The sequence below is a fragment of the Periplaneta americana genome, chromosome 5 (genome assembly GCF_040183065.1).
Source record: "Periplaneta americana isolate PAMFEO1 chromosome 5, P.americana_PAMFEO1_priV1, whole genome shotgun sequence".
Lineage (NCBI taxonomy): Eukaryota > Metazoa > Arthropoda > Insecta > Blattodea > Blattidae > Periplaneta > Periplaneta americana.
In genome coordinates this window covers 66330377-66342998 of record NC_091121.1, presented here as the reverse complement: position 1 = coordinate 66342998, position 12622 = coordinate 66330377, and the positions used below count along the sequence as shown (strand labels likewise).

Here is a 12622-nt window from a genome sequence, read left to right as displayed (position 1 = left end):
TTATTAGCAATGGGACAAGAACAGTTATAAAACATTAAATACAGTCTCCTCTTTTACACAAAATCTTGCGCCGTTTTTACATATGCAAAATGTCAGCGCAAATTAAGACAATACTATTTTCATGTTTAAGACATTAATATTTGTCTACAATTACTACAATACAATGACTCATACATATGAGTATATTAGGCCTACTTTGTTCTTGAACTATTATTCAAAATACAGACATCAAGGAAATCACTTACTATGCATTCAAATAAACAGATAAAGGTTTATTTAAGAACTGCACACAAAAGTAATTTATATCTTAAAAAGTTAGATATTTAACTCTATAAATTGTAAGGTTTAAATAATTTTAAAAATTTTTACATAAAAACATATCTGATATTAAGTTTTTATTTACAAGAATCGACATTTAAAATCAATTTAACTTGTAAAAGATATTAGTGGTTTATGACGTTCTATGCAAATTTCCTTCTTTTCAAATAAATAACAGTAGCCTGCTTTCAATCAGACTGTTGTAAAAATAATTTATTCTACAGAAATTCTCACACAAAACTAGGGACATTCACAATTAATGACTGTTATGTCTTTGAGAAAGAGCGTCCCTTTCTGGTACAAGCCCATACTTATATGGTCTTTTGTGTTGGCAGCAGTACGAATTCAGAGTGAAATCATTACGAAAACTGGAAATGATTCTATGTCAAGTATTTTATTTCATTTAGAAAATCAATCTTCGTGCAATATGGAATGTAGTGTTTCATTTTATTTCTACGAAGTACAACAAACCAACGAAAAAAATGGTCTCATTTAGTATGAACTAAACTGCATAAAATATCCATCCAATTTTTCATTAGAAGTTTTTACATTTAACATATGGATGAATCTAGAAATGCAAACAGAGTATCAGTTGGGAGACTTAAGGGAAAAAGACCTTTGAGGAGGTCGAGATGTAGATGGGAGATAATATTAAAATGGATTTGAGGGAGGTGGGATATGATGTTAGTGACTGGCTTAATCTTGCTCAGAATATGGACTGATGGCGGGCTTATGTGAGGGCGACAATGAACCTCCAGGTTCTCTGAAAGCCATTTGTAAGTAAGTTATTACATTTAATGTGCATTTCCAGATAAAATCGCTTCTAAGTAGGTACTAAATATAAACAAATCTGTCAAATAGTTTAAAAGAAATTTCTAAACACAGCCTGACAACACAGATCGATGGCAAGCCCAAAACCTCTATTTCGGAAACAGGAAATGTTGAAAACTGTACTTCCGTGAAAATCTTGAAATCGAGTTTTTTGCAACCATCATAATATTTTCTTCTTGTACTCTGTATAATAAGAAAGGAACAATGTACACATTCCCTTAAGTACATACACACACTACTTCCTAACAGAACTTTCCTCAAGAGAATATGAATATACACCAAAATAATATATTTACCATTTGTCTAGTACATTAGTATAAACATGTATAAAGTATACATGTAAAAATTCTAAATGAGGCAGTAGAGCAAGCAGTAAGCAATAACATGAGCTGCTGCCAGGAAGTCAAAAGGAGGATAGCAATGGCCAAGAAAGCTTTTAATAGAAAAAGGAGCATCTTCTGCAGAGCTCTGGAAAAATAACTAAGGAAGAGACTAGTGGAATGCTTTGTATGGAGTGTGGCATTGTATGGGGCAGAAACAAAGACATTATGACGAAGTGAAGAGAAGTGAATAGAAGCATTTGAAATGTGGATATGGAGAAGAATGGAATGTGTGAAGTGGACAGAAAGAATAAGAAATGAAAAGCTGTGTTGGAAAGAGTGGGTGAAGAAAGAATGATGCTGAAACTGATCAGGAAAAGGAAAAGAAATTGGTTGGGTCACTGGCTGAGAAGAAACTGCCTACTGAAGGATGCACTGGAAGGAATGGTGAACAGGAGAAGAGTTATCCACAGGTATCCACAATAAAACTTGATAATGGAAAATATACGCTAAATTACTATTTATTTCACGAAATATCCACCGAAATAGATGTAGGCCTGTAGCAGTGAAATCACGAGTTTTATTTCGCCAAAAATCAGGTCCCTAGACATTACCAAATGCCTTTGGAATGGTTATAGCGAAATAGTATCCAGGCGAGATGAGTCCGAGATTTGCCACAGAATTACCTGGCATTCACTTTACAGTTACAGGCAATCTCGGATAAAAACCCCAATCACTTAATTATCCCAAGCAGGATTCAAACCCACACTCAGGTGCAGCTTTAGAGCATGAGCCCCATTTGCCAGTCCCTAGGCAGCACCAATGGTCTCTTCAAACTGTTAGATGATTTCCAAAGGAGTACAGACTCAACTTTTTTCCTTTTATAAATTATTTCTATTCATAGACCTTGACAAGGCCATCACTACTGCTATCATGAATATAATCAATGTTTCCATTGTCACATTTTCCCTCTTTCTTTTATTCTTTATTTTCTCTTTCTCTTCTTCTTCTTCTTCTCCTTCTTCTTCTTCTCTTCCAACTCCTCTTCCTCCTACTTGCTGATAAAGCTATTAAAGATGTTACTGTTAGCAGTAGGCCTACAACTGATGCTCTTCATATTATTATGGACTTTCTAATATTCGGAACAAGTAGGCCTACTATATAAATTGTATGTCTAACTATATTTCAAAGTCAGTTAATATTAACGCATAAGACAAATTTCAAAACACTATTTTACATACAACTTAACATCTGCTGGCAACAGATATAACAAATACTATACACATCAACTTATTTATGCATAAACTTAATATTGTTAAGAAGTGAGTCTCAAAGCCTTCGAAGTAATAGAATTAGTTGCATGGCCAAATGAGGACGGATTTTACAAATTTTCCACATATGGTTGTAATAGTTCTATCATCAAAAGGATACTCCATGCTCAAGGCAATTCATACCTTGTGACCAGAGATATTCACAGACAGTAAGCAGAAGAATACTCACAGAATTAATGTTAAATATGAATGTTTTAATAGCTTTATTATAGGCTTACATATCAAATGACTCATTCATAGCGCTATAACTATTCCATAAAAAATGGAGGAAATGCCATTTCAGCATACTGATCTGCCAGAGAATGCATAAGCATCCCCTATGTAGTGAAGAGGGGATATAGTCGGTGGAGTTGTCTAACAATCCTCCCAGATAGATCATATGGACCTACTAACCAATGGCAGGTGTGGTCCTCCAAATAGTTTGGAGCATTGCGTGTAGGTGATAAAACCGTCATAAAATAAAAATTTGGTGGTTATGTTAAAATGGTTACACATTTTGCTGAGTGGTATAAATATTGGAGAGCAAGAGAGTTAATGGCTTTATTGCCAAGAACTGAGCATTAGTTAACAACATACTTATCATATAAATAAAACAAAAATATTTCCTTCTTTATCAATCAATTTTACCGACAATCAATCAGTAAAACCCATAGTAATACTATAAATATATGATGGTTACGTAATGAGAAATATTCTTTCGAATGTTCCACTTAGGTCAGTTATTAATTTAAATATTTCATACACACTGGTTACAATATTTAGTGTTTTACTTCATAATGTAGGCTAAGCCGTATGTACAATTTGCAGCAAAAATATGGGCCGCCAACAATTTAGTTCACCAAGTGACACACAATTAAACCATTTAAATTTGCTGTATTTTGTTTAAGGGTCTGAAATGTTATAAAGTCGAATGGAGGGTTGATTTTAGATAAGTCAGGACCTCTGAAAAGTGAAATAATAATAAAATTGATAAATACAAAATCAATCGAAGCAACTATAAAAAGGAAAACCATATATTATGTCATCTGGTACTATCAGTTTCAGTAACGTAGATAAGTCCACATTGGAGTCCCTTTGTCGACTGCTAAAGGATGGGCTAAACTTTTTTCTCAAGAATGGTGAAGCTGTGAATCATCCCATTCCTGTTTGGTTGCCGTGTTATTGAGAGAAGTTGAAAACCACCCATTTAGAATTGCCTCTGCACTCAAGATGGCATTCAACTTTCCCAATTCCCCACATACCATGAGGAGAATGGTTTAGAGAGTGTGGCATAACATATCGTCGAGCTGTGGGGAAGGAACATTTGAAGATTGGGCATATTGTGAACTGTCAAGCATGTATAGCACCAACAGAACTTTTACTGAAGAAATGGAATTTTCTCCGAGGTAATTGTCTCCCCAGTTTATTGTAGGATGACCACAGAATGATGAATGCTTCGTGAGACAACTTAACAGGTTGGGTTGCGTGAGTGTTGCGTGTTGGGGGTGTATGGCAGGAAATATCATATAAATTATTATTTTGATTTTATTTTATTTTTTATGTTAAAATTAATTAATTGTTTTTGTATATGTTGTTGATTAATTTTTTTCAATTATAGTTTATTTTTACTGACTTCTGGACTCGTCCATGATTGGTTTATGGCAGAAGTTTATCAACACATTTTGGCAAATGTAATGATCTCTTCCGCGTGAGAACGACATCCAGAAGGAACATTTTCTTTCCAGCAGGATAATCACCCAGTACACACCACCAACCAGATTCAAAGCTGGTTTGCGAGGACACCTGATGTCGACCTCGCAGACTGGCCTCTAAATTCACCTGATATGAATCAGAATGAAAATTTGTGGACTAGAATCAGAGGGATCCTACGTTATAACTGGCCAGGACAATCACCTGTTCGGACAGCTTTCTAACTCTGGTTCGAGAAATCAAACAGAAATTACAAGTTCCCCAATTAAAGGAAACTTTATTAATAAAAGACAATTCTTTAGAGTTATTTATACTGAATATTATTTAATTTCAACAGAAGATGTTACAAAAATACATTTTAAAATTGTTACTCATCATTACAAATGATAAATTTTAATTATCCTGTCAGTAAGTGGCTTTATATTTTATACCAAAATCATGGCAGTACTGGTGCAATATGTTCCCCTTATCCTTTTATTGAGCATTAGATTCAAACATGTTGTTGTCTAGTGCCTTGCATCTGGCAATGAAGCCATTGCCATAACAACATAAGGCCTAGTAATTTTAATGGTGAAATTTTAGTTATTCTTTCTAGCTTACAAAATCTTCTGCAATATCAAATTGATAAATTTGAGAAGACTGTGATAGGCCTATTATCAGATTCAAAGCATCTATTCTTGCTATAACATCTGATGCAACAGAAAAAATACTCGGTATTCTAAATTGTGGTAAAATTTTAAGACGACTGGCCAAATTAAATAAACGATTGGTACTTCAGTGAATCTATGCGCCTTGCAGAGTGGGAGATAGGGCCTAATGAGGCAGCTAATTTTTTGGCCAAGAAAGGTAGCAAAATTATTATACCTATGTCGCAAAATTCTATTGAAAGTATAACATGACCCTCGCAAAATTCTATTGAAAGTATAACGTGACCAGAACATGATTTAATAAAAAAATTAAATGCTTTGAAAGCAAATGAAAAATAGGAAGATGTTATGCGGTGATATTTTTCAGATTAGGCCTACTTACAGGTCATGATTGCCTCAATCAACTTTTACACATTGTAAAATCTTCTACATGCACTTTCTGATATCTTAATAAGTATATGGATCAAGACAGTCTTCTTCATTTTCCAACTTTTACTCAATTTTCCAGTCTTCCTGCTAAATATTGGAGTGCAAAAGAGCTAATGACATCACTGTGAACTGCTCAATATTAGGGCCTAAATATCAACGAGCAGACATTTAATAAAAATAATTTATGAAGTTTTTGATTAATTTTTAGAGGTATTTTTATATTCAGGAATGGAATGGGGTGGAGTGGATGAACGCTTTTCATTATGAATTTACTTCGATTTTATTAATACTTTATTTTATGATCTTCTAATTCAAGTGGTTGTTCAGCAATGGTGAGTTCGTGTGCTGAATGAGAAGAGACGACCTGAGAAGTAAATTATAGCAACATATTGGAAAATATTAGGAAAACGAAAAATCCAGTGATGGTAGCAGACAATTATTACTGAACCACAGCAATGCAATTCACACCTTAGTTGGAATGACTTAATATCCCCATATATATATATATATATATATATATATATATATATATATATATATATATTTTTTTTGTATAAAATGTCACTTTGGCATATGGCTGAGCTAGGGGCAATGACATTCTATTATCATTTTCATTTCATTTATTGTATTCCGTAGATGTTATGAAGCTTTAAATTAAGATGTGGAACAAGTAGATGTTATGAAGCTTTAAATTAAGATGTGGAACAAGTAAAGAGTTAGCCTATAATTTTTTTGGCGAGGATCAAATAATTTAATTTGTAAAGAAATGGCGTGCCCGTACTTGTCATGTAAAATAATACCACCACTACAAAATTAAATGCAAATTAAACACTTCTTCTTTTAAGACAAAATGTTTATTCTACCTGTATGACATATAGAACTTGTACGAGTACGGAAGTTGAGATCTACATGCAGTTTTCAATTTTCTCAGCATTCCTTTAAATGGCTAAAGGGAAAAGTTATTTTATGTTTTAGTGAAAGGACAGATATGAATTATAAGAATTAAACGTAAAATAAATATTAAGTTAAGTTGCTGACATTCTGACCTGTGTTGGAATAGTTTGTATCCATAAGCGCCGAGGTGTCATCAGATGTCCAGTGCATGGTATCTTTCGTCGCAGTAAACGTGAAGCTGAAAATATGCAAATTACGCTGTAGTATTTGTCAAAACAAGTTTCATATTACATTTCATTGACAATGTCCGCTTACCGTTTTCAAAAGATTCTTTTGCAGTTGACAGAAGCTTGCGATATCTAATTTTCGCCTCGTCTTCTTCTGTATCTTTATCTGCAATCTGTTCATTTTGTTCGCCTTCCACCGAATCCATGATACACTTCAAGAAAGAAATTCTACACCATTCAATATAAACACTCTATATGTCTCCTCAGTTCGTAAAGAACGTCAAACAACGGCGGCATATAATTATTTGCTTTAAAACTATCTATTAATAGCAATAACGCATATTCATAGGCCCAGATTTAGTCGTAAAAAGGTGTTTAAAGATGGGGAGAATTCCTTTAAAGCGATGTCACGTAGTACGAGCAAACAGGCGTACCTTGTGTGAAGACGCCTGCGTCGCGACGGTAAAATTATGATCTCAGTTGTTATACGTTTTCATATTCGACGCTACGCCCACTTTCTTGTATGAATGTGGCTTTACTTCCACATGCAATTTATCGCTTTTCTTCCTTGAAAGGCATAGAATATAATGAACGCTGCCAGTTACGTCATGTTGCTATGGTTACACAAATTGCTTCAAAATGGTAGTCACTAAAGTTGAATTTTCACAATACTTATTATCACTATTAATTCCATCAGTTTTCTGTTTTACTGGAGAGATTTCGTTATATTGCGACCCGTCTAGCTGCGTCGATAACACGTATTTTGATGCGTATTTACTTCAGTGTACAGATTGTGATAAATCAAAAAATCTGGAACCAACTGAAGACAGTAAGTTAAAAATAAAATTCTATTTGTACTGTATTGTATTGTATTTATTAACATTCCATAGTATTCGTACATTGCTTCACAGCTACAGAGTTATTTTTATCATACGTCCCAGAAAAGAGCTGCCAGCCTGTCGGCCGTGTCTTGTGTGGTTTCAGCCATGAGCATAACCATTTCTCCGGCACTTCTCCAATATATTGTAACGTTTATTCTACTTTTAAACCACCACACCTGTCAACAATGTGACTTTTATTCTTAATAACTCGCTCTACAACAATGGGTATTCCCTCAACACAGCAACACAGTAATAACTCGCTCTACAACAATGGGTATTTCCTCAACACAGCAACACAGTTGTCGTTATTGCACTCCACACAGCGACAATGACAATACACTGGTGTTATTGAGAAGAACAACAATGTACTCCTAATTCCAACTAATGTTCACAAGCACTATGTGCAGAACAAAACTGTCAGTTCTCAGTTCACAGTTCGTTCGCCTGGGCTAGTTCTTCTAGCTCACTGTTCAAGTGCACTGTACGTCGAACCCAAAACTTCCATATACAGTTCACTGCACTTCGAACCCAAGCCTTCCAGATACAGTTCACTACACATCGAACCCAAGCCTTCCAGATGCGGTTCCCTGCACTTCGAACCCAAGCCTTCCAGATGCAGTTCCTTGCACGTCGAACCCAGGCTTCCAGATGCAGTTCCCTGTACGTCGAACCCAGCCCTCCAGATGCGGTTCCTTGCACATCGAATCCAGATCCACCTGGCTCGCTGCTGTCCAAGACTTGATGGCTGACTGAAGACTGACTGACTCTCTTGCAACTGACTGACTACTCATCGGCAACTCACGGCGTTATTTATTTATCACGATCGTCTAGAATGTTCTGCGTCGCGAAGCCTCTGGGCCTCCACAACAATCTGCTTCCAGGTGCTTTCTTACTTCCACTCTCTCCGCTCCGGGACCGCAGTTATTTCCCCTCGCTCCACGCTGCGCCACAGTGCCTACCGAAGCCCGAGTTTCGCTTCCCCGCGGCTTCCCCCTCGCCGGACGCGCGCGCACACTCCCGAGGCAACCAGATGCGACCAGAACACTCCAGACGGGTGCCATAATTTAACAGTACTAATAATAATTTGGACTTACCATGCTCACAGTCTTTGCTGAACCCGTTTGCCGCCACACACAATTAACATCTTCTGATAAATGAATGATGTGGAACCTAAATACACAAAAATCACTAAACTTTATACACTAACGTTATACACTTAAAGAATCGAGAGTTTCATTACACGACTTCTAAGCACACCGAATGTCATATGACGGTTGGAGCTCGATTGCGTGGGACAAATGGTTAGCATGTGGCAGAAACCATGTAGGGCGTGGCTGGCTGGCCGGCTGCTGTTTTCTGGGAAGTATGATAATAATAACTCTGTAGAATATGGAGCAAGTCAAACGAAAAAAAAAAAAAAAACTTAATAGTACCTACTATAGTCTTAATTTATAGTCACAGTCTAATTTAAATATATACAGAAGAGGGTTACAATATAGTCTACTAGTACAATACAAAGTTTTAGTACCAAATTCCTAAAACTTCGTGTTGTACTAGTAGACTAGGCTATATTGTAAACATATTCTGTATATATTTTCTTTATAAAATTAAAAAGTATATGTGAATTTTCATTGCTAATACCTTTGCTTAACTAAAACTTTATTTTCATTTTAGGGCTTTCTTGCACATGTAATGCACAAAGTAAAATACTTAATTTGGATGGAGGGCAATTTCCTGAATGTGAGCCCTGTCCAGAGAGTGAAATGCCAACTACTGATAAATTGAATTGTTTACCTTGTTCAACTCGAATAAAGAAAGATAATGATACTGCGGTTTGTACAAAATGTGGTTCGCAGGAAATAACAGGTGACATCAACCTTAAAGATTTTTATATTGATGTTCCGCAATTTATTTGACATGACTTTTATTCATGTTTCTTTTTTAAATATATTTTTCAGTCGAAAGAGATTACAACGGGACATTGAAAGATGCAATTAAGTGCCAAAATTGCACACTTGGCTCCATACCTTCATCAGATGGCCGATTTTGTGTGCCATGTCTAATTAGTAACTGTTCCTGCCCAGGGACACATGAATTGTTGGAAGGATGGTGCGTGCCCATTAATGAACTCTCAAATTGGCCTGATGATAGAAATAGCTATGTTATAGAGTTTGAAACTGGAGAAAAGATTGATTCATACTTTATCAGAAGATATTTAAGAATATCAGTTTATTTATGCAAGGTAGGTAACAATATATCAATAGTAGCCTATTTTGTTTACGATATTGTGAAGAAATATTTTTACGTTCACTCATTGTAATGCCTGAACATTCACTTCCTCATCATAATTTCAGGGATTAGGAGAGCTCTCCTGTTACAGCCGTATGTTTCGTGCCATCTACTTGCAGGTCTTACTACATATCTGTAGCCAGAAAGTTGATATCTAAATTTTGTAGTGGAATGCGGGTATTATCCATTCTCAAGAGATTATTTTTCCAATTTTCGCTGTGTTATTTTTTCATTTAACGAAAATATATTTAATTATCTTCTCGTGCATCTTAATTTTTAATTTGCTCTAATATAGTACATCCTTTTACTGTTCAAAGATATTTCATTTCTGCTGCTTGTATATTCCAATCTGTCCTCTTCATAGTCCATGGTTGAGATCCATATAATAAAACGGGAACAGCCATTGTTTTATAGAATTTTAGATTTGTTTCCTTTCATGTTTTTCTTTTTAATCTAGCCTATTTGCTGTTACTCTGCAGATGTGTTGAAATTTAATTTGTTTATTCTTTATTTCTTCCTTGTTATTTTTATGTTACATTACAATCTAGATAGTTAAAGTAACTTTTAGTAGCATATGTCCCAAGATCATAACATTTAAAGGAACCCTATTATTTCTGGCAAGAATACCTTCTGCTACTCCTAAGGCTACCAGTATGTGATTAATTAAAAAAAAATCAGAAATGCAGAAAAAGAGAACATTTTACCAATGCATATGCATGTACTGTAATTATTAATGGAAACTTACTATGCTATTAATTCTTTTTAAAAAAGTAAAGCAATATATAACTTCTAGTACATATTTAAGAATAGAAAGAGGATATAATTAAAAAAAAGCATGTGGTGTGAATACAGGAACCTAAGCTAAATTAAATATTATGTTTTATTTAACGATGCTCGCAACTGCAGAGGTTATATCAGCGTTGCTGGATGTGCCGGAATTTTGTCCCACAGGAGTTCTTTTACATGCCAGTAAATCTACTGACATGAGCCTGTCGCATTTAAGCACCACTTAAATGCCATCGACCTGGCCCAGGATCGAACCCGCAACCTTGGGCATAGAAGGCCAGCTCTATACCAACTCGCCAACCAGGTTGACAACCTAAGCTATGACAAAATAAAATTTATCTAGTTATATTTTCAGATATTTCGCATGGCTTAACAACCAACTGCCCTTAAATTAACACACATTATGTAATAATTGTTTCTAATAACAAGGCAGTGTTGATTAAATTATACATCTTGATTACACAATTTTTAACACTGTATTGATTAAATTCTATTACTGGATAGGAATCTTCATGGCAGCACTCATACCTCCAACAATAGCATAATAAATTAGAACAGTGTACAGCACATTTCAAATTTTTATATAGACGAGAGATTATCAGTAAATTTGATAGAGCAAAGATAGTTTGTGATAGAGAACTATCGGCTCATTTTTCTTCTGAAAGGAGCAAAGTAAAAACTTTACTCTCATAACAATTCATTATGGTTTGTGGGTCTTGAATTCGTGAACCTCAGGATTAATGGAAAACATGGTGACCACTAGACCACCAACTACGGCAATCTATGTAATAGTTGCAATACGATAAGGTAAGATAAAATTTTCATTAGCCTTAAGAATCACAATGAATTCATGTTATCGACAGAATAAGTAGGCTAATAATATTATTATTACAACATACGAGGCGCGTCCATAAAGTAACTTTCCCACTCGTCCGCAGCTAGCAAACCATATGTTGCGCGAAGTGATTGCGTGTACGTGATAGAGTAATGTCCTGGCATGGCGGATGCGCTAACAGAACTTCCCAAGTGCTCTCAGTAGCTTTGTTGCATTGGTTGAAGATGGACGTTCCTATTCCAGCTCCCGCCATGTGAAGTGCGGTCAGTGATAAAGTTTTTGAATGCACAGGGCATAGCGCTGATTGAAATTGATCGTCAGCTGTGCTAGATCTATGGGCCTAACATCACGAGCAAGCAGATGGTGCGTTGCTTCACAAGGTCGTCTGTGATGATGGTTGGCCTCCCACTGCGCTCCTTGCCATGCACATTTTGGTGTCCTGCTGAAAATTGTCTACAGCAGCAACATACCATCTGTTTGCCCATAGACCTGGTACAGCTGATGATCAATTTCAATCAGCGCTATGCCCTGTGCATTCAAAAACTTTATCACTGACCGCATTTCACGCAGCGGGAGCTGGAATAGGAACGTCCATTTTCAACCGATGCAATGAAGCTACTGAGAGCACTCGGGAAGTTCCGCTAGCGCATGCGCCATGCCAGGACATTACTCTAACACGTACACGCAGTCGCTTCGCGCAACATATGGTTTGCTAGCTGTGGGACGAGTGGGAAAGTTACTTTATGGACGCGCCTCGTAAGATATTAGGCTTACATACTAGGCTCTATTCCAATTTGAATTTTCAGACAGAAAAAGTGTATCTACAAATTTATGCAATATCTTCTTCTGCCTGCTCCTCCATCCTCCTAAGAGGTCGTTGGCCTAACAGACATACTGACAGTCATTCAATCTCCAGAGTCACTTCAGTCACATTTATATTACCATCCTTCATCAAGAGGAGGTGAGATTGAAAATTTTCTTTCAGTGAGGACAGATCCTTTAGGGAATTTTTCAGCTTCTCTTTATGTGCCATTTCTGTAAAATATATAAAATGCAGCCCGTAATACACAGCAAAAGGAGAGATAGAAGGGGAAGAATACCAAAACTCCTTAACATTGAATGAACAAATGATGACTAAGGGAAGG

The 12622-nt window shown here is 35.9% G+C and overlaps 2 protein-coding genes across 2 annotated transcripts in view; one reads left to right on the top strand and one right to left on the bottom strand.

Annotated features, from left to right (window-relative positions):
- Positions 1 to 7152, bottom strand: part of wwk (white walker) — a 61667-nt gene extending 54515 nt beyond the window's left edge. Inside the window, exons 1-2 of the mRNA XM_069825946.1 lie at positions 6775 to 7152; positions 6612 to 6697 (exon numbers count right to left, since the gene is read on the bottom strand). Of these exons, the coding sequence (XP_069682047.1) occupies positions 6612 to 6697; positions 6775 to 6892 (204 nt within the window). The 5' untranslated portion in view covers positions 6893 to 7152. The remainder of the gene's footprint in view (positions 1 to 6611; positions 6698 to 6774) is intronic.
- Positions 7153 to 7317: 165 nt separating this feature from the next.
- Positions 7318 to 12622, top strand: part of LOC138699788 (meckelin) — a 28527-nt gene continuing 23222 nt past the window's right edge. The window contains exons 1-3 of the mRNA XM_069825937.1: positions 7318 to 7515; positions 9242 to 9433; positions 9526 to 9809. Coding sequence (XP_069682038.1) covers positions 7326 to 7515; positions 9242 to 9433; positions 9526 to 9809 — 666 coding nt within the window. The 5' untranslated portion in view covers positions 7318 to 7325. The remainder of the gene's footprint in view (positions 7516 to 9241; positions 9434 to 9525; positions 9810 to 12622) is intronic.